Here is a 21,777-nt window from a genome sequence, read left to right as displayed (position 1 = left end):
AGAATTTTATAGAGTATGTTAGGCGCGTAATATAATAAACCCCGGTCTTGACGGCATAAAGAAAATTGATCCTTTTTATCAACGGCACCAGACAAACTCCTTCTGAAGGGGTATCTGGAATGACGCCAAATTTAAAGTTTTGCCAGTTGACGTTGGAAGGTCGTTTTCAGCGTATGAATTGATATTAAGTAACAAACGACACAAAACTGCTGTTGAAAACCTGGAAAAATATATTATTGTTTATTGTTACAAAAAATATAATAAATAAATTATATTTATCTTGGTTTTCTAGGTTTTATAAATTATAATTAATTATAACTATGAGTTAGGGGAAATACGGACAAAATAACATGGCGTTTGATTTTCTAATCATATTTATTTTTTTGATAGTATTATAATCAGTCTGAATCGTTTTAGATCATCTTTATTTTGTTGACAGTCATTTAATTAAGTAGGAACTATGATGAAATGTATATTAAGAAAAATGTAACTAATCACAAAAACCATGCTATCCATATAGTACCTACCCATGTAGTAATAGTAGCCCAGTCACTAAACTTTAATTTTGTATTATTATAAAATGATTTCATTTCGAATATTTTATTAAATTCTATTAATATTAATATAATAAAGTTCATTTAGATCTTGTGTCGTTAGATCTAAATAAGATAACTTACACGCCACAATATCTTTAAAACAGTGTACTTTATGAGCCGTTATTTCCTGTACAATATATTTTTTTGAATGAATAATTTCTTTGTATTCCATTGTATTTATAATTGGAAATTCATATATTTTACAGTCACAAAACACATTGTCAATACACGTAGAAGTATCGTTGGTTATTCGTGACGGTTCATTAACTCGGTGCGTTAAATTAAATGACTTAAACAAGGTGACTAATCGAACACTCAGAGAAGTTACTTTTAATAAGTCGACATTAAAGTCGCCACATACAACTACATATTTATAACTTTTACTTATCTTTTTAAGAACATTCTCCATAGTGGTCTCAAATAAGCAAAAATCTCCCGATGGGGGCCGGTACACGCAGACTATAATATACTGCTGAAATTCCACGCAGGATAGTCCGATAGTACGCTCGACAGAGAGAGCCACAATAATACCTTTTCGAGATTTACAAACGATATCATTCCGTAGTAATATTAATGATCCACCACGAATAGCATTTCCTCTTAAGAATGTACTTGACAATTTAAAGTTTGGGATATTAAATATGTCAAAACTTTTAATCCAATGCTCTGTGAAACAAAATACATGATGATGTATGAGTTTTATAACCGAAAATAATTCTATTTCATGATCTTTGCCACCTTTGCCCTGTATATGTTGATGTATAATATTTAAGTAACAGGGCATAATAGGTTTTGTCATTTTATTTAGTTTAAAATATGAAATTTTAATATCCTTACTTTTGTCAGTGTTAATGTAAATTAGGTTATTATTTTTATTATATATATGATCCTTGGTAACATTACACATAGAATAATTAATATTCAAAGCAATTAGGTTACCAAGTTGTCTTCTGGATTTAATTGATAGACTCATAGTACCCTCTGTCAACTATAACCTATAAATGAATTTATACACCGTGTACAATGATATTCTAATAAACAGATATGTTATATCCATAGCAAACAACAGAAAAAAGTGTGCCGCGCCGGGGACTGTTTATTTTACATTTCGTTACAAGTAAAAAGGATAGCTTGATAAAAACAATAAGTAAAAGGGATTACTAGATGTTTTAATTACGCAAAACGTATTACTACGTAAAGCGACTTAAGGCAAACGTCCCAATTGGAACGTTTTATAGTCTTAGCTTTTTGCGCGTTAATAATATATCTGTTTACTAGAACATCATTGACCGTGTATAATTGTTATCAAACTTATTGATTTTAAATATTTTTGGAAGATTATATTCCGTACGAGGCCGGGACGGGCTAGATAACAAAAAGTTAATAAATATTTTAACACATTATAAAAAGTATTTAGTAATACTAGTTATTTATTAATATATACAGTACGTATGCTTATTAGAAATTACATAGTAAATAATTCATAAATTTCATTAGAAATATTTAGTCTTAAGTTATTATATGTATCGAGTGAAATAATTAAGAGTGGAGTCCGCTATCCCGTCCGTAGTAGCAAAATTATTCCTGAAGTTAATTGTTGACAAGTAGGCAACCTGCAGAAGTCCCCGATATACCTATATTGCTGAAGAGTTTATAATATTTATCGCAAAGTAAATATACCATAAATTATATGTATTTATGTACCATAAATGTTGGTGTTTGGTGGCAAACTAGTACCAAGAACTTTCAATTAGTCCTAGTCGTATAATATTTATTGTATTCATTTGTACTTTCTGTGTGTGTTTTACTACCTAAAACAAAATAATATAATTATGCTTTAAGAATTCTGCTTACTTGAAGAAAATAAAATCTATGATAACACTCAACTGTTTGCTTGGTGGCATCTATTTAGTTACAGAGCTGAATCCTTGATTATATGTGAGGTAATCTTATAAAATACATACATATTTTTTAAAGATACGATTTAAGACACGAGAATTTATATTTGATTTAAACAAATTGAAAAGTATTTGTTTAAAAAATATAAATCCTTATATTTTTTTAAATTTTTCTCCCAGTTTTTAGCATCGAGAGTAAAATTTTAGTTTTATTATCCTTCTACGTGATTCGATTTTCGATTGGGTTATGTCGGAGGGTGCCCCCCAAGTATAAAACCGAGTTTCTGTCGCCCGAAACCGCGAGCGTTCGCCGCCATCTTGGAAAACGTTTTTTGCATATATCTCGGAAACGGTAAGGTTTACGTTAAAAGCAGAAGAAATCTTTTTTGTAGAGAACAAAACTTCCCACCTTTTTTTATACTAAACTTTTCCTCCTATTGTTGATATTTTCCGATATATTTAAGTACCGCTTTCCAAGATGGCGGCTAACGCTCGCGGATTAATGTGCTTAATTTGTATTTATAATTCTCTGTCAATACTCGTGCTCAGCGGTGAAATAAATATCGTAAGGAAACCTGCATGTCTAATTTCATAGAAATTCTGCCACATGTGTATTCCACAATCCCGCATTGAAACAGCGTGATGGTATATGTTCTGAACCTTCTCCTCAAAGGGAGAGGAGGCCTTAGCCTAGCGGTAGGAAATCATTACGGGCAATATTTTACAGGCTGTTTTTGTTATTGTTATGTAATAAATACACTTCTTCCATGTGCTAGCAACAATGGAATACATGACATGCATAAGCTACAGTTTTGTACGTGCATCACGCAAACGTGCACATAATTCTGCATGGATCGTTGCATTAATCCACTGCGTTCTATCAATCCACTTTAACTTTATTTACAAATATCATTTAAAATTGTAGTTTTTTCAAATTCACAATGACTACCAAAGATTATTTCTTACCTTGTTTTTTTTCTCGCTGGAACAACGAATTACGCGACGTGATGGAAAGTGGGGTTTACCCAATAAAAAACCAGCGGTACCCTCTCCATCTTTCGGCGGGCGGCACGGGATCACTTACGCATGCTACCGTGACGCCCGCTCCGCGGCATTATTCTGCGACATGACACTTTCGTAGAAGGAGCGCATCTCTGACCAGCACATCTCGCCTCTGAGCATGGCGTTGATAACGCTCCCCGCCCATAGTCGCCGCAAGGGTGTGCTTTTGTCCACTGGCGCACCACACTCGTGGCAAGAGGGTGTCTCCTCCCGCCGCGCTATCCCGTGCAGGTACTTACCTAAGCATCCGTGTCCGGTAAGTACCTGCATCATTCTGTACGACAGTGTGCCGTGCTTCCTTTCAACCCAGCGACTCCACTGTCGCTAGGCCCGCCGTGGGTGATCCAAGATCCTCATGCCATCGGACGATCAGGGCTTGCTGGGCTAGAGCCCTGATTCGCCCGATCTCCGTTGACCCTGTCTTGGCATATAAGAACGCAACCTACGTTATATAGTAGTTGACAAATATGTGTTCTTAGTTTAAAATATAATTTGAACTGACATGTAAGCTAGTATAAATTTCTTACGATATACGTTGTTGCAATTTCTATGTAATCATTTTTTTTTTATTTATTTCCACCGAAAAATCAACATGGTAGCAGAGCGTGGTTGATTGATACTTATGGAAATAAAGTAAATAAACGCAGTAAAACTAAGAAAACCGGCCGTCGTGTATTGTCTGTCGTACTTTTTGTGGTCAATATTCGCGAAAAAATTATAAGTACGCATAGAAGACGTCGAATTCAGGTTACAATCCATTCCACATCGACATACTTGTTGCAAGAGATAATTATGCTAGTTGGAAGTTTGCAGTCCAAGCATATTTTGAACTTGATGATTTATGGAATTGTGTTACCGGCACTAATAACAGATCGAAATAAAGAAACCAAGGCAAAATCTAAATTGATTTTATTACTGGACCCTATAATTTATGTACATGTTCAGAATGCAACAACATGTAAAAAAGTCTGGGAGAGTTTAGAACAGGCTTTCGATGACAGCAGGTTGTACAGGAGAGTAGCCTTGTTGAGAGATATGATAACAACTACACTCGATTCTTCTCTAAGCGTGGATGACTATGTAAATAAAATAATGTCGACCGCCCACGAGCTCAGGTATATTAAATTCGACATTGATGATGAATGGCTCGGTACACTAATGTTAGCCGATCTTCCTGAAGCTTATAAACCCATGATAATAGGTCTGGAGAGCTCTGGCATCAAGATCGGTGCTGATTCTATTAAATCTAAACTCTTGCAGGAAGTTCAATGTTCAGATAATTCAGCATTCTTCACAAGGAAAAAGTTTATTCAAGGAAAACAATACGAGTCAACAAATACCTACAAAGAATCTTATTGTTTTAAGTGCAACAAACACGGACATTTTACTAAGAACTGTCGTGTTCTGAAAAAGAAGAATATAGAAAATACAGAGGAAAACAAAGGTTTTGTTGCAGGTTTTTCAGCATCTCCTCAGACCATAAATCCGGAATTGTGGTATGTGGACTCGGGTGCCTCCATGCACGTGACAAATAAATGTGATTGGATGTATGATGTTACAAGTCCACCGATACCTACCATAACTGTTGCCAGTAAGACACCGCTACCTGTGGAAAGTATGGGAAAGGTCAATTTATTGCTTAATGATAATAAATAAAGTAAAATTCAGGTAAGACAAGCTTTATACGTACCTAAACTTGCTGCAAACCTCCTGTCAGTCAGTTCTATGGTCAAAAATGGCTGTAAAGTAATTTTTAGAAATGATGCTTGTGATATCTATGATAAAAATGGTAAGCTTCTGTGTTCAGCTACACAAGTAAACAATTTATATTTATTAAATACACACAGAGAGGTATTTTCTAACCTGTCTTGTTCAGATAACTTAAATGATTTAATTCTGTGGCATAGACGCATGGGCCACCTGAATTTTTCAGACGTTAACAAGCTGCCATAGTGTTCTGAGGGAGTTCAGTCAGACAAAAATAAAGATCCTATTACTTGTACTATCTATCTCTCAGATTGCCTTTCAAGAGCATTCAAAATCAAAAACCAAAATCAAAATAAACTTCATTCAAGTGGGATTTTACGAGCACTTTGGAATCGTCATTTAACGATTAAGTGAAGCTACCACCGGTTCGGAAAGTAGTTTCTACCGTGAAGAACCGGCAAGAAACTGAGTAGTTACTCTTTCTCAACATTTAAAAAATACAAAGTCATGTTAGTTAATACAATTATAGTTAATAACATATCCTGCGTGGAAGTCAACAGGTATTAATTCCACGTTTTTTTAACATCTACAAAATCTTGTATCGAGTAATACGCCTTTTTACAAATGTATTTTTTATAAACGATTTGAATTAACGAAGAGGCAAAGTTAAAAATGTCTGCGGAATTTTATTATAAAAACGGATACCTTGCCCCAAGAAAGATTTGTTAACTTTGCGGAGTCGGAAACTTGGCGTTATAAGCTTATCGTTACTCCTAGTGCATATACAATGATTATCACTGATTTTATCAAAGTGATCAATGTTATTGTGAATATATATTGTTGTAAATATATTGCGACGCAACAGTGAGTATTCCTACTTTGTTAAAAACATCCCGAAGAGAGTCTCTAGCTCCAAGTTTATAAATAGACCGGATTGCCCTCTTTTGTATAATAAAGACAGATTCAATATCTGCAGCGTTACCCCAAAGTAATATGCAATATGACATAATACTGTGAAAATAATTAAAATAAAAATAAACCAAAATAAAATATGGTTCAAGGACATCAAAACCACTGCAGCTAGTCCACACTGATTTATGTGGACCAATGGAACAAGAATCTTTAGGAGGTATGAAATATTTTATTACATTCATAGATGACTGCACAAGACGAGTTCAGGTCTATTTTTTGAAAAATAAATTGAATGTTGTAGAAGTTTTCAAAGATTACAAAAACAAAGTAGAAAATGAACATGAGAGAAATATAAAAGCAATTCGTTCTGATAATGGCAAAGAATATTGCAATAGAGAATTTGAAAACTTCTTGAACAAACATGGGATTAAGCATCAAACAAATACTCCTTACTCACCCCAGCAGAATGATCTAGCTGAACGGATGAATAGGTGTCTTGTCGAAAGAGCAAAATGTATGTTGTTTGATGCTAACCTTAAAAAACAGTTCTGGGCAGAAGCTCTTGCAACGGCAGCATATATAAATAACAGGTAAAACTCCTATGGAGATGTGGACTGGTAAGAAACCAAACTTGTCTAATTTAAAAGTATTTGGCTGCGAAATGCTGCGAAATAATGACACAAGTTCTAAAAGAAAAATGGCTCAAATGGGACTCCAAATCCAGAAAGTTATTGTTTGTTGGTTGTTGCGAATCTACCAAAGGATACCGAATATTTGATCCAGATATTAATAAAATAATAAAATGTAGAAGTGTAGTATTTTTAGAAAACATGATAAGATATGATAATAATCTATACTTACCTCGTACATCTAACAACAGCAGTCCAGAAATACAGTCACTTGAAGAAACCTGTACGGATGATCATTTAACTGGTGAGTCAAGCGAGGACTATCAGTCTGGCGTGGGAAAATGACGATTCTTCTGACATACCAGAGCAATCGATTGATCAAGTCGGGTCACAAATAAGAAAGATAAATTTACGCCCACGGAGAACTATTAAGTATACAGAAACAGATGACCATGATATAAGTTATTTCTGTCCAGTGCTTAATTTATATGATCCTCAAACAGCGGACGAGGTATTATCATCATCTCACGCTAATCAATGGAAAAGGGCTATGCAAGAAGAGTATGACTCCCTGATCAAAAACAAAACTAGGTCACTGGTTGATGCGCCATCTGAAAAAAGCCGTGTAAAAGGGTTCATAAAACTAAAACCAATGAAAAAATTGATTAGATTAGATTATCCGTTTTAAAGCAAGGTTGGTTATCAAAGGGTATGCTCATAGAAAAGGAAGTGACTTTGATGAGACATAAGCTCCTATTGTAAGATATACATCTGTTCGTTTTTTATTTTCACTGGCTGCGAAGTATGATTTTGAAATGTTTCAGATGGATGCTATAAGTATTTTTTTTCAGGGTGACATTGATACTGAGATATTCATGTCCCAACCGAATACTACAAAGGAAATGATCTAGTCTGTATTTTACATAAATCAATTTATGGACACAAACAAATTAGGAAGGAAAAAGGAAAGAAAAGCAACTAAGCTAACAAGGAATCTTAAATTGAATAATATTTTATTAAAAATTGGCTTACAAAGATCTCATGTGGATCCCTGTATTTATTATTTAGTAAATGAGTCTACAATTATATTCATTGCAGTATGGGTGGATTTTCTTATGATATTCACAAATAATAAGGATAAAACAACAGAAATTAAAAACAAGTTAAAAGGAGAATGCACCATGAAAGACCTTGGTGAAATGAAGAATTGTATTGGCATAAACATAAATAGAAACCGAGATACGGGTATGATTATGTTAGATCAAGAAAAATATGTTAACCTAATACTGGACCGGTTTAATATGTCTGAATGTAAGCCAGTTTGTACCCCGATAGATGTTAATGCTAAATTCGAAAAAAAATCCTGAAGATGGTAACATCTGGGTAGCGAGGACCACCTCACCTTTCGTGATTTACATTCCTTTAACCCCATCACGTGCCCGGAGGGCTTGCCGACGTCTGCGCATACCGCGCAGCGCAGCTTCCCGGTGCATTCAGCCGATTTGTGACCATTAACTTTGCACCGAAAGCAAAGGCTCCCTCGATCCGCACTGAATGGTCATAGTATCCTTGTATGGCCAGGGCCCATGCACTTTATAGTAGCGCAGAGGGCACTGCTCCAACATGTATACCCTAGCCGAGCTCCACCCAACCAAGAGACGACCGGCGTCAGACAGCTTCTTCGCCGCAGCAATCGGACATGACGCGGACCATACTCGGGCCCACGTGTAATCTCTCGACTTCAGTGGGGCAATTACCCTCGCGAGCGATGGCGGCGATAATCTTATCTTTGTTGACGGAGTCATCTAGCCCCGTCACCTTAATGTCCACTTTTCTTACGGGGTGAACGACGCTGGCCACCCCATCTAACACTGTGCGGAGCTTGTCGGCTAGTTTGTCTGCCTGGTCCGACTGTGCTCTCGGCAGCTCCAGTGCTCTGGCTCCCGTCGCGGAACGTCGGACTTTTAACCCTCCGTTGATCCCGAGTTCCTGCAGTTTTATGCCTTGCTCAGCTCGCTCCAAGACCTGGACATATGTTACGCCTTTCTTCTCCGCTTCCGGCTGCAGCGTAACCACTACTGCAGCTGTACGAGAAGCAGTCAACTTGGGCTTAAGCGCTTGAGGTGCTTTGAGCACCGTGTGCGCCTCCGTGGCAATCGTTCCAGCCGAAGGCTGTTTCCCCTTGTTTCCCTTTTTAACTACAGTGGACCAGGACATCCCCTGGACCACTTGAGGCGGAGTTGTCTCTGACACGGCGCTTGAACAGCCAGCGACAGGTGCCGGTGGGGCAGCTGGTGGCACCCGCTTATGTAGAGGTGCGGAATTCAGCGGTGGAGCCGAATGGACTGCCTGCGCTTGGGACACAGCAATTTTCTACGCTGATTCCCGCCTCTTATCCGCAGCTAATGGAGGGCGCTGTATTTTTGCAGGAGGGAGGCGTTCCTCCAATTCGGCAAATCGGGCGTTGAGCATAATTCCTATCGTCGATATAATTGAGGCTTTTATTCTGTCCACCATTCGAGCATTCTGTGTGGAGGTGGTGGACGCCTCATTTACCACAGCGGCCATGGGCCGTATCTAAAATCGCGACGGTGAGCCTTCACCTCGGCCTTAAGGCTGTCCACCTCTTTTTTTTTGCGCGGAGATTTCGAGTCTCCTCGGCTTCCGTACGAGACGCTAAAGCATCTACAATCGCCTGTAGTGCAGCCGCCGACTCTCTCAGCTTCTTGCCAAATCCTCCTTTTAAGTTGGAGGACTTTTGTGCCACCTCCAAAATGAGGGCTGCGCTACGACCAGCCTGTGCGCGAAGTTCCTTCGTGCCCATTTTTGTGGTATCCTTGATGTGGACATCCGAGTAAGAAGATTCTTCGGAGTCCAAAACAGTCTGAGGAGGTTCCTTTCGAAACGCTCGACTACGAAGCGATCGTTCGAAGGCCTCCTCTCTAGCCTCATTGGCCTTGGCCTTCAGCTAGGCCTTAGCCCGAGCGAGCCCACTTCCACGACCTTCAGTAGTTTTGCCGCGAATAGCAGGCTGCTTTTTGCTGCCATCCTCGTCTCTCTCTCCGTATCAGAATCGGAGTTAAAAGTAGCTTAGGCGAGGGCTCTTTTCGCCAAATTAGAGCATCGGACGATAACTCGCTGTCGACTACCATCACCGAGAACAAACAACATAAAAAAACAACCAAACAAACAATATATGTATTTATATTAATATAAATACATAAATGTGAAACAATAAATAAGATCTAAAAAGACCAATTGACAACAACAAAAACATTCCGATAAACAAAGTAAATAGTCCAGATGTTACGCGTCAGAGATAAAGCAAACCAGTTTTCAAGCCAGATGTCGTTTAAATTCCTCAAGTCGTAAAATTTAATCGCAGTATTCAACACAACCTCCGTCGAAGACGTCCGAACGTTGAATCTTATTCACTATTTTGCGTGTCATCCTTGCGCAGGGGCCATACTAATCTTCTCTGTATCGTACCAATTTTAGTATATATACTGCCGAAGCGAGTACAGATTATTTCCTACCTATCATATTCGAGATCAAAGTAGTTTGTTTACCCATTGTAGAGGCACTATTACTCTAATATACATAAAGCAATTATATAAAGTAACATAATTTCTAAGGAAAATATTTCTCGTTTCCTAGGCCTTCATCCTAGCAATTACAATTTTATTACATATTTTATTACCTGCAAAGACTGACGATATCAGAGTCATAATTAATAAGGAGGAACAAATTAAACAGGAATTCTATGTCCGCAAAAGTTTTTTAGGTACATATAACTCTGTGCATTGAGGCTAAAATAAAATATTATTTACCATAATTATTGTTTTATTGTTTATATAATTTAATTTTTTTTTGCATTATTACCATATCATCATGTATGTATATAGCATTCATGAGGGATTGTGTATATGTGTTTGTATACCTATAGGTATATAAACATCTTGCGAGGCCAAAATAATATTTGTAATTTCAGTAGTTCGGGATGGCCAAAATAATATTATCGTTTTACAATGACGCCTTTTGTTAGAATGCCCCGCTATCGTTCAATTGTTTTATAATGACAGCTCAATCATATTTAAAAAAAGAAACAGTGTTACATGCCAGTATTAAATGCTATGCCATATAAAAGAATATTAATTACAGTTTAACGAATTATTGATCAATTAATTACAATAATAATTGTATATAATAAAGTAAATTCAATAGCCCCTGCTATATTAATAATATGTGTTAGCGAGTAGCCCTAGCCTTCACTGTGGTGTTATGTCATTGCATTATAACATTCATTACATCACATTATTATTAGTACATATTATTAATATAACAGGAACTATTACATTTACTTTATTATTCACACAATTATTATTGTAATGAATTAATCAATAATTTGTACAACTATAATGAATATGTCGGAGACGGTCATGAATTCCATAGCGTAACGAAGCGCGGCACGAATCCCGCGTGGCGGCAGCACTATCGTTACGTCACGACGCGACTAACTTCGTGCTACGACGGAGCCTACCCGGTGGAGGCGCTCAGAGACGACTCACTTACGATTCCGCTCTCGTGAAGACCAGTACCTCCATCCTAGGAACTGTCATTCGCTTCGTTGCCAGTGTGATACTGAATTAGTGTATTAAGGACTTTAAACGTAGACTAAACGTGTTCCTGTATTCGCGGTTCCCTCATTGCTCGATCACCCTAGTAATACGCCCCTATGATGTCTGCCGATCGTACTGATGTCGCTGTCGATCCGACAAATATATATATATATATATATATTATATGGAATATCATTTCATACTGGCATATAGCACTGCTTCGTTCTTTGAAAATGATTTAGCTGTCATAAGAAAAACAATTGGATGATTGTCAAGCATAAAGAAAAAGATATAAAAGAGGGCATCATTGTAAAAAAGGAATCATTACTATATCACGAATTACTGAAATTACATATGCAATAATAATGTGTTACGAGAGTAATCTTAGCCTTCAATACGGTTTTATGACATTTGATTCTATATCATAATTTATATAACATTATTATTGCATATTATTAATATAGCATGAGCTATTGAATTTACTCTATTATATACAATTATTATTGTAATTAAGTGATCAATAATTTGTAAAACTGTAATTAATATTATTTTATATGGCATAGCATTTAATACTGGCATGTAACACTATTTCTTATTTTAAATATTATTGAGCTGTTATTATAAAACAATTGGACTATAGCGTGGGGCATTCTAGCAAAAGATAGAGACATTGAAGCATCATTGTAAAACGATAATATTATTTTGGCCATCCCGAACTACTGAAATTACAATTGTTACGAGAGTAACCTTAGCCTTTAATACGGTTTTATGACATTTGTTTCTATATCATAATTTATATCACATTATTACTGCATATTATTAATATAGCAGGAGCTATTGAATTTACTTTATTATATACAATTATTATTGTAATTAATTGATCAATAATTTGTAAAACTGTAATTAACCCTTTCAACGCCAGACTTTTTACCGATTGGCGTGCCCCCTGCGCCCGGAACATTTAAAAATAAAATAATTGCTATAACAAATAGGGTTGTGGGTACATTTTTCGATGTTGATGTCGATATTTCGCTATAATAATTATATTGTATTTACGAGCTTGGTTAACCAACAACTACATATATACTTACCTACTACAGTATACTACTACTACTGAATGAAAATTTAAAAAATGATACATTACTATTATTATTATAATTTTTATACAACTAAGTCGACAAACAAGCGTAGGGCTCACCTGATGGTAAGTGACAACCGTGGCTTGTAACACTAAAAACTAAAAGCACCGCAAGCGCATTGCCGAACACCCCCCAGGAGCTCTGGTCACCTTACCGACAGGCTACTCCATATTTCGAGGAGGATATGTCCTGCTGTAATCCTACCTCAGTTGAAATAACACTAAAAAAATAACTAAAAAAAAATGAATACAAATTATAACCTGTTCATCAATATTGAATTTTGTCTAGAATCCGTATTAATTCTTCAGCGGTCGTCATGGGAATTAAAACAGGAACATAAACTATTACAAAAACACGCGCAACACTAATCGAAAGTTCCATACGGTTCAACTCGTTTGTGACGTCATGAACGGTCGTGTTTATCCGACACAGGCGCTGGCTATATTAGCAAAGTGGACACAGTCTAGGGATGGGAATTTCAATTTGTAGTTATCTATACAGAAATATCTAAATCACTAATTTCTTAGAAAAATATATATTTACACAGATTAAAAACCACACGTTATTAAATAACAATAACATTGTAGTATACAGGTGTAGAATACAGGGGTGGGGTGAGGGGCATTCAGTGTTTGGCCGGCGTAGCGTGCGCACGAGTGTCATTGGTTAGTGTATATCTAGTGATAGTGGTTGGTGTTATCAAGCATTTTACAAGTGGCGACGAGGAAAAACGTAAGTGTTAATGCACAAATATTTTGAAAAAAAAAAAGAAATAAGATGAGATAAGGTTAATATTATGATAAAATGTCACAATGTGGGTAGCAGATTTTCTTACTACACCTTTAAAGTAATTACGGTGACCAGTCGACCAGCCGCGTTGAGTCATGTTGTTTACCACATTTTATTGTAAATAAATGTAAGATGAATTCATAAACTGATGAGCGTACTCGATAGAATAACGTAATTAATGTATCTTAATCTGCTATCGTTATATGTTATCGGTATAAATTAATTGTTATGATTTCTTATAGTCAAAGATTTAACTTGAACGAAAGGTTTATTATATCATGCCTTATGTACTATATACCTATGTTATTAACAGATGTGTATCTAAGATATTTGTATGTTTAATACGTATATTTGTAAGTATTTAATAGGTTGGGGAAAAAGTTTCTTCGTATTTTATATGAAAATTCAAAAAGTTTTTTTATAGTTTATTTAAATTTGACTAAAGTATGTAGGTGCCATTTTGTTCCATAACTTTTTGCCTCTTGTTGGTAGTGACATGATCCCATTGCTGTAAAAATTTTCGGACTTCTGATCGAAAAACTGCGACAAGTGGTTTTGGCAGTCCTCTTGTGATGTTAACCTGACACTGCCTAAGGAATTCTGCAGAGACCGAAACAGATGAAAATCTGAAGGTGCAAGGTCAGGACTATACGGCGGATGCATTAATACCTCCCAGCCAAACTCTCGTAATTTTTGTTGAGTGGCTAAAGATGTGTGAGGTCTAGCGTTGTCACGGTGAAAAACCACACCCCTTCTGTTGATCAATTCTGCCTGCTTTCTCTCAATTTCTTGCTTCAATCTCATCAATTGTTCGCAATACAGTTCTGAATCGATTGTCCTGCCGGGCGGTAACAGCTCATAATGAATGATGCCCTTCCAATCCCACCATATACACAGCATTACCTTGTTGCGAGTTAATCCGGGTTTTGCCACAGTCTGTGAAGCTTGACCGGCCTTTGACCACAATCTTTTTCGCACGTTCTTGTTGTATTTGATCCACTTTTCATCACCAGTTATCAGCTTCTTCAAAAATGGTTCGGTTTCATTACGTCGTAATAAAGAATCACAAATGAGTACACGGTTCATTAGGTTTCTTTCAGTGAGTTCATGAGGCACCCATATATCGAGCTTTTTTGTGTACCAGCTTTATTCAAATGAGTCAAAACCGTTTTGTGGTCAATTGCCAGTTCTTCAGCTACATCGTAACTACTAATATGCCGAACTTGCTCCACTTTTTCAAAAATGGCATCAATTTTGTCCGTAACAGGGCGACCAGAGCGAGATGCATCTTTGATATCAAAATTTCCGGCTTGAAAACGCTTAAACCAAACTTGCGCTACTCTCACAGATACTGCATTAGGTCCATAAACATCACAATTTTTTTTCGCGGCTTGAGTTGCATTTTTACCTTTTTTATAGTAAAATTTTAAAATGTATCAAATTTCTTCTTTAGATTCACTCATTTTAACAACAACAAAAACAAATGAAAATCACACAAATTCCTAATTTGAATTTGGAAGTGCCTTCTTTAAAATTAAAACTTTTTAATGATACCAAAACCAGCCAGATACAAATGGTATAGCCAAAGAGATTTTATTACAAGTTCATACATACTATATGCGAAAAGACTTTTTCCCCAACCTAATATTTATATGGAATAAATACGTAATCATAATTATGTATTGTGAATACATTTAAGATAAACATATAAATATAAAATGAGAACATGGAAGACCAATAGATAGGTCACTAGTAAACACAAATGGTGTGATAATTGATAGAAGAAACCGTGTTTTATTGAGAGGTCAGTATGAGAGGCCCTGTGTAAATGAAAAGTTAATGAGATAGACTTTTATAATGAAGTGTTAAAAGATGTCTTTGGAGAAAGACTGTTGTTAAAAGGTCAATATGAGAGACCGTGTGGTTAATGAATGGTCAATAAGAAAGGCTATTTCGTTGTATTATTGGATCTTGTAAATATCGTTATGGTTTATAGTCAATATGAGAGGCTAAGAAGGTCAATAAGATAGACCATTCTGTTTAAGTGGACAGGTTGTTTGAATGGTTGGGTTACAAGTACCTTTGTGTAACTTTAAACAAATTATAAGCAGTTATGCGATTGTTACAGATCGCCCCATTATGGCTCAGATAACATCAGCGCTTCCAGGTCTCGAACATTTTGATTGTGAAGGTGACCCAGTTCCAGTGGGGGTCAGATGGGAAAAATGGAAAAGAGCCCTTGATATATATTTCCTAGCTGCCAATATTGACTCAAGTGGGAAAAAACGAGCAACCCTCTTGCATATTGGTGGTCTTGCTCTTCAAGAAGTATATTACAACCTGCCCGGAGCTCACGTAGACGAAATTGATAATGTAGATGTTTATAAAATTGCAATAGAGAAATTAGATGGATATTTCTCCCCTAAACAAAGTCGATATTATGAAAGGTACATCTTTCGACTTATGAAACAAGAGGAAGGAGAAAGATTCGAAACATTTTTAGTAAGACTGCGAAATCAAGCTGATAAATGCCAATATGCTGCTAAGGATGAACATTTAATAGATCAAATCGTCGAAAAAGGCCAAAGCGCAGAACTAAGGAAGAAAATCCTATCAGCGGGTGATAGTGTCACTCTTCAACAGGTTATTACAATCGCCACCACACTCGAAACCGTCAACAGGCAACTTGATATGTTTGACAAACCAGGTTCAAGTAAAATATGTGACACAAATAAATCAGATATTAATAAATTGGATACTCGGAAATTTCCTTCTACAAATCAGAGCTCTTCAAAGACATGCTTCAGGTGTGGCAGTAGTAGACACCTGTCTTTTGATGGCAGTTGTCCAGCAAGAGAAAGAAAATGCTTAAAATGCGGGATTGTCGGACATTATAAAGACTATTGTAGGACTAAATGACAGAAACGGAAAACACAAACAAATAACGATGGAAAAACGGATAGAACCAAAAGACAAAGAGTTAATAAATCTTACAAAAATACAGAGGAAGTAGACTACATATTTCATTTAGATGATGATGCAATTGTTAATTGTAAAATCGGGGGTGTTGTCATTGAAATGCTGATTGACTCTGGCAGTAAATGCAACATTATCACAGATAAGACATGGGAATATTTAAAAGGTCAAAAGGTAAAGGCGTTTAATCAAATCAAGAATCCTGATAAAATATTATTGCCTTACGGTAGTCAAAAACCCTTAGATATTCTAGGCGCATTTGACGCCAATATAACTATCGACGGTGGAATTACTAAAACCGCAACTTTTTATGTAATTCGGAATGGTACCCGTAATCTTCTAGGTAAAGTCAGTGCAATACAACTTAATGCTCTTCGAGTTGGTATCCCTGTCAATAATATCAGCACCTTTCCCAAATTCAAAGATGTCACCATTCAAATTCCCATTAATAAAGAAATAGCACCAGTTATCCAACCGTATAGGAGAATACCAATCCTCTTAGAAGAAAAAGTGAACAAAAAACTTATCGAACTTAAAGAAGCTGACATAATTGAAGAGGTTAATGGACCGTCAGCATGGGTTTCTCCAATGGTACCAGTATTGAAAGAAAATGGTGAGGTTCGGATCTGTATTGACATGAGACGAGCAAATGAGGCCATTATTAGAGAAAATCACCCACTCCCTACAATGGATGAACTATTGCCAAATTTTAGGCAAGCCAAGTATTTCTCCCGACTCGATATAAAAAATGCTTTTCACCAATTAGAAATTGATGAAAGCAGCAGATATATTACCACTTTCAGCACCAGTAAAGGATTGTTTCGTTATAAAAGACTGATGTTTGGTGTATCATGTGCACCTGAAATGTTCCAAAAAGTATTAGAGAGGTTATTATTAGGTTGCGAAGGTACTGCTAACTTCATAGATGATATTATCATCTATGGGTCTGACGAACAGGAGCACAACAGACGTCTCAATAAAGTACTGCAAGTACTAAAGGATAATAATGTTCTCCTTAACGAAGCTAAGTGCATCTTCAAAACGAATAGAATAGAATTTCTAGGACATGAACTAACAGCAGAAGGGATAAAACCCTTAGCTAAATATATTCAGGCAATTCAGTCTGCGCGAAGGCCATCCACTGTCGAAGAAATACAGAGCTTTCTTGGGTTAGTTAATTACGTAGGAAAATGGATTCCTAATTTGGCATCGTTTACAGAACCCCTTCGACAACTAGTTCGACTTAAATTGAATAAATCTGCAAACATTCAAAAGTTTTGGAAGAGTATACAAGACCAGGCATTTGAAAGCCTTAAGCAACAGTTGTCAGAGATAAAAACACTAGGTTATTACAATCCGGCAGATAAGACACAAATAATAGCAGATGCTTCTCCAGTTGGACTAGGGGCGGTGCTCATACAAATAGATCGTAAAGGCCCTCGTGTGATAGCGTTTGGTAATAAGAGCCTTACTGACTGTGAGAAGAGATATTGCCAAACCGAAAAGGAAGCGTTGGCATTGGTATGGGCTGTGGAGCACTTTAAAATATATCTTTTAGGTAAAGAGTTTGATCTCATCAGCGATCACAAACCCTTGGAGACCACCTTTGGGCCCAGATCTAAACCTTGTGCACGTATTGAACGATGGGTACTTCGGTTGCAAGCTTACAAGTACAAGGTTGTCTACCGCCCGGGTAAAGACAATATCGCAGACGCAATTTCTCGGCTTTGTTTATCAAATGAACCGATACCATTCGACAGTGAAAACTATCTTAATTCAATTATCGAATATAGCAGACCAGTTGCAGTACCCCTAAACGAAATTGATTCAGCCAGTGCAACAGACGTTGAGATAACAGCATTAAAAAACGCAGTTTTCGATAATAAGTGGGATGAATCGGTTATTGCTTATAAACCTTTTCAAACTGAGATTTGTTTCCATGGCAATAAAGCATTAAGGGCTAATAAGCTTATTATCCCGAAAAAACTTCGTAACAGAGTTCTCGAAGCTGCTCATCAAGGACATCCCGGTATAGTAGCCATGAAGACACGCCTTAGAACCAAGATATGGTGGCCAAAGATCGACAGGGATGCTGAGAATAGAGTTAAGGCTTGCAAAGGGTGTACGCTTGTTTCAGCACCAAATCCACCTCATCCGATTAAAAGAAGAGTTCTCCCAGTTGAGCCCTGGATTGATGTGGCGATCGATTTCCTAGGACCACTGCCATCAAATGATTATTTACTCGTTCTTGTAGATTACTTTAGTCGGTATAAGGAGATAAAAGTCATGAAGAATGTTACAGCCGCAGGAACGATTAATGCACTTAAAGAAATATTTTCTCGGCTCGGATACCCTGTGACGCTGACATGTGACAACGGTAACCAATTTACTAGCGAGAATTTTAGGGAATTTTGTAAGGAATGTGGCATTACAATAAATAATACCATCCCCTATTTTCCGCAAATGAATGGTGAAGTCGAACGCCAGAATAGAGATGTGCTTAAGCGATTAAGAATTAGTCAGCTAGAAAAGAAAGAGTGGAAAGATGATCTTTTAGAATACATGATAATGTATAATAGCACACCTCATACTACAACTGGGAAAACCCCAGCAGAACTATTCTTTCGTAGACAATTCCGTGATAAAATACCAATAGCAGCAGATATTGAAAATAAAATAACAGATTCAGAGGTAAGAGACAGAGACAAAGAAATAAAAGACAAAGGAAAAGAATATGCTGACATGAAAAGAAAAGCTGTGGATAGTAATTTAGAAATCGGTGAAAAAGTCTATATAAAAAATATGACCAAGGAAAATAAACTAACACCAAACTTTAACCCAGAAGCTCATACGGTAACAGATGTATATGGCGGAGACGTTAGAGTAAGGAACGACTTAACAGGAAAAGAATATCGTAGAAATATTATTCATTTAAAAAGAGTGGAAAATAATAATTGGAAAGTTGTCGATCAAAGTGAAAATAGTGAAATGGATCCTGAAGCTGAAAACTGATTATTCCCTTATATATGTATCATCGTAAGCATCAAATCTATTATGATGAAAGTGTTTGATTATCATTAAATAGCTACAACCTGATTATATGCAATTATTTGTTTTCTTAAAAGAAGGAAGGGATGTAGTATACAGGTGTAGAATACAGGGGTGGGGTGAGGGGCATTCAGTGTTTGACCGGCGTAGCGTGCGCACGAGTGTCATTGGTTAGTGTATATCTAGTGATAGTGGTTGGTGTTATCAAGCATTTTACAAACATAATGTGCTTTTTTCATTAAATAACTTGGTATCTAATACAATATTTTTGTTTATAAATATTCCATACCTTATAAATTCTAACATTATGTCTCATCACTACGGTCGGATAAATATGACACAGGCGTTGGAAGTCAATGCATTTTCTCCTGAAAAATATTAGTAAATTTACCGTAATGAAATAGTATTTTATTTTGTTTCTTGATACAGTAAATGTGAATTATAAGACTAAATAAAAAGTTGAATAGATAAACTTTCGAAAAAAATATGTATTTTAGGCTAAAACATCATAATACCTTTAGAAATTGAATATATAATAGACAGGGTTTTGTGTCGGATAAATCCGACTCTGGCGGTGAAAGGGTTAATATTATTTTATATGGCATAGCATTTAATACTGGCATGTAACACTATTTCTTATTTTAAATATTGTTGAGCTGTAATTATACAATAATTGGACTATAGCGTGGGGCATTCTAGAAAAAGATAGAGACATTGAATCATCATTGTAAAACGATAATATTATATATATATATATATATATATTATATTATATTGGCCATCTCGAACTACTGAAATAACACTATAATATAATAAATATATATATATATATATATATATATATATATATATATATATATATATATATATATATATATATATATATATATATATATAATGTCATTCTTTTTCTTAAAACTAAAATAAAAAACAACTTCTAACTTGTAATCAGTCATTAATGTTAATTTCAATTATTATTATTATTATAATAAAAAAATATATATTATTGTAGCTTAAGTTACTCCTTATTATATCAGTTATCTACCAGTGAAAGTCTCGTGAAAATCGATCCAGCCGTTCCAAAGAATAGTCGGAACAAACAAAGAAATTGTAAAAAATAAAATTTTGCATGCATACATATGTATGTATACAAGGTACAAATATCATGTACCGTATGTACATACATATGCATTGAGTAAAAAAGGACTATTTTAATATTACAAACAGACACTCCAATTTTATTATATGTATAGATGTAACTGATCTTGTGGTCAGTTCTGCTAGCTAGCGCAAAAACAAGATGGCAGACAGTCGAGCCGAGCGTACTGTTATAACCCTACACTGTTACCCATTTTGCTGACCGAAACTACCGACTCATCATCTTTTCCCCCAGAACCTTCAGTAGCTCGCTCCTCAGAGTCAGTCCTACTCCAACCTCCGATTCCGACGGTCGCGTTTAATAATTAATATTGTTATTATTCTATTTCAAGGACTCACCCCTCAACCCTTACTATTTCTACTAGTTTAGTTTTGTGAACACTTTTTTTTTAAAAAAGCTTCAAGTCCGTACTGTATAACATTTTTGGTGGCAGCGGTGGGATCCGGAAATTCTAGTGCCCTATTCTATACGCTGAATCGATCCGGAATCCTATTTAAAGTGAAAATCGGTACGGAACCCGTCGTGAGTGTTAAACTGAAAGTGCTAAAGTGTAACGTTTATCCACGCCCACACAAAGTGCGTGAAAATTTGTGAAACCTACTATTCTCTGGGTCTGCCGATCTACTAAAGATCCATTGCAACAATATCATCACGTCCAAGTAACATCGGGCCAAGCATCAGCTACTGCGGGCCACTACTCACATCGCGAATCTATTGTTCCTGGCTACAACGAGTATCATCTACTCGACGCGACTCTCACCAGGCTGCAGCGAAAATTCTGCGAAATGATAACGGTCATAATTGCGCTCTCCGTGTGCATGTGAGTGAAATTTTTGGTCAATAGTGGTTCTCAAACTTTCGTGCTTTTCTTATCTCATTTTGTTTTCGTTGTTATTTACTGTGTCTTATGATCTTAGTCAAAATGTCCGAAAGTAGAGCTCTTAGCCCAAAACCTGAGAAGGCCGAAACAATTGTAACGGATACAGAGGAAGATATTTTCTGTCCTCCTGGTCCAACCACTAGGTCACAGGCAAAAAAATAAATTACGCCTAGCATCAAAGTCGAGTTAGATTTAACGACACTACTCAAATTTATTAAGCCATACGATGGGACTAGGGAAACACTAAACTCATTTCTCGTGAACTGTAACAACGCGTATGATTTAGCGTCAGACGCACAGAAGGACATATTATTTAAATATATTCTATGCCAATTACAAGGAAAAGCACAAACTGCTTGTTCC

General features: G+C 36.2%; 2 protein-coding genes and 1 non-coding gene across 3 annotated transcripts in view; 2 read left to right on the top strand and 1 right to left on the bottom strand.

Moving 5' to 3' along the window:
- The window catches only part of LOC124540456 (anoctamin-5-like), a 40,329-nt gene extending 29,718 nt beyond the window's left edge, over positions 1-10,611 (top strand). Inside the window, exons 19-20 of the mRNA XM_047118054.1 lie at positions 2,439-2,539; positions 10,462-10,611. Coding sequence (XP_046974010.1) covers positions 2,439-2,539; positions 10,462-10,611 — 251 coding nt within the window. The remainder of the gene's footprint in view (positions 1-2,438; positions 2,540-10,461) is intronic.
- LOC124542953 lies at positions 10,220-10,326 on the bottom strand. The gene has a single exon (XR_006967411.1). It is a non-coding gene; the product is annotated as a U6 spliceosomal RNA (small nuclear RNA).
- Positions 10,612-13,204: 2,593 nt separating the features above from the next.
- On the top strand, positions 13,205-19,339 carry LOC124540447 (uncharacterized protein K02A2.6-like). Its single transcript, XM_047118025.1, has 3 exons — positions 13,205-13,294; positions 15,480-16,169; positions 16,671-19,339. Exons 2-3 carry the CDS (start codon positions 15,491-15,493, stop codon positions 19,337-19,339), a joined length of 3,348 nt encoding a protein of 1,115 aa, XP_046973981.1. The 5' UTR covers positions 13,205-13,294; positions 15,480-15,490.
- The last annotated feature ends 2,438 nt before the right edge of the window (positions 19,340-21,777 follow it).

Source organism: Vanessa cardui, chromosome 2 (assembly GCF_905220365.1).
Source record: "Vanessa cardui chromosome 2, ilVanCard2.1, whole genome shotgun sequence".
Classification (NCBI taxonomy): domain Eukaryota; kingdom Metazoa; phylum Arthropoda; class Insecta; order Lepidoptera; family Nymphalidae; genus Vanessa; species Vanessa cardui.
Note: the sequence above shows the minus strand (reverse complement) of the source record. Positions and strands in the feature narration are given on the sequence as shown.

Bases quoted from the DNA above. Each gene is read 5' to 3' on its own strand.
- LOC124540447 (XM_047118025.1), top strand. From the start codon at position 15,491: ATGGCTCAGATAACATCAGCGCTTCCAGGTCTCGAACATTTTGATTGT. The intron at 16,170-16,670 runs GTAGACACCTGT...GTAATCTTCTAG, and splicing joins ATGCTTCAGGTGTGGCAGTA to GTAAAGTCAGTGCAATACAA.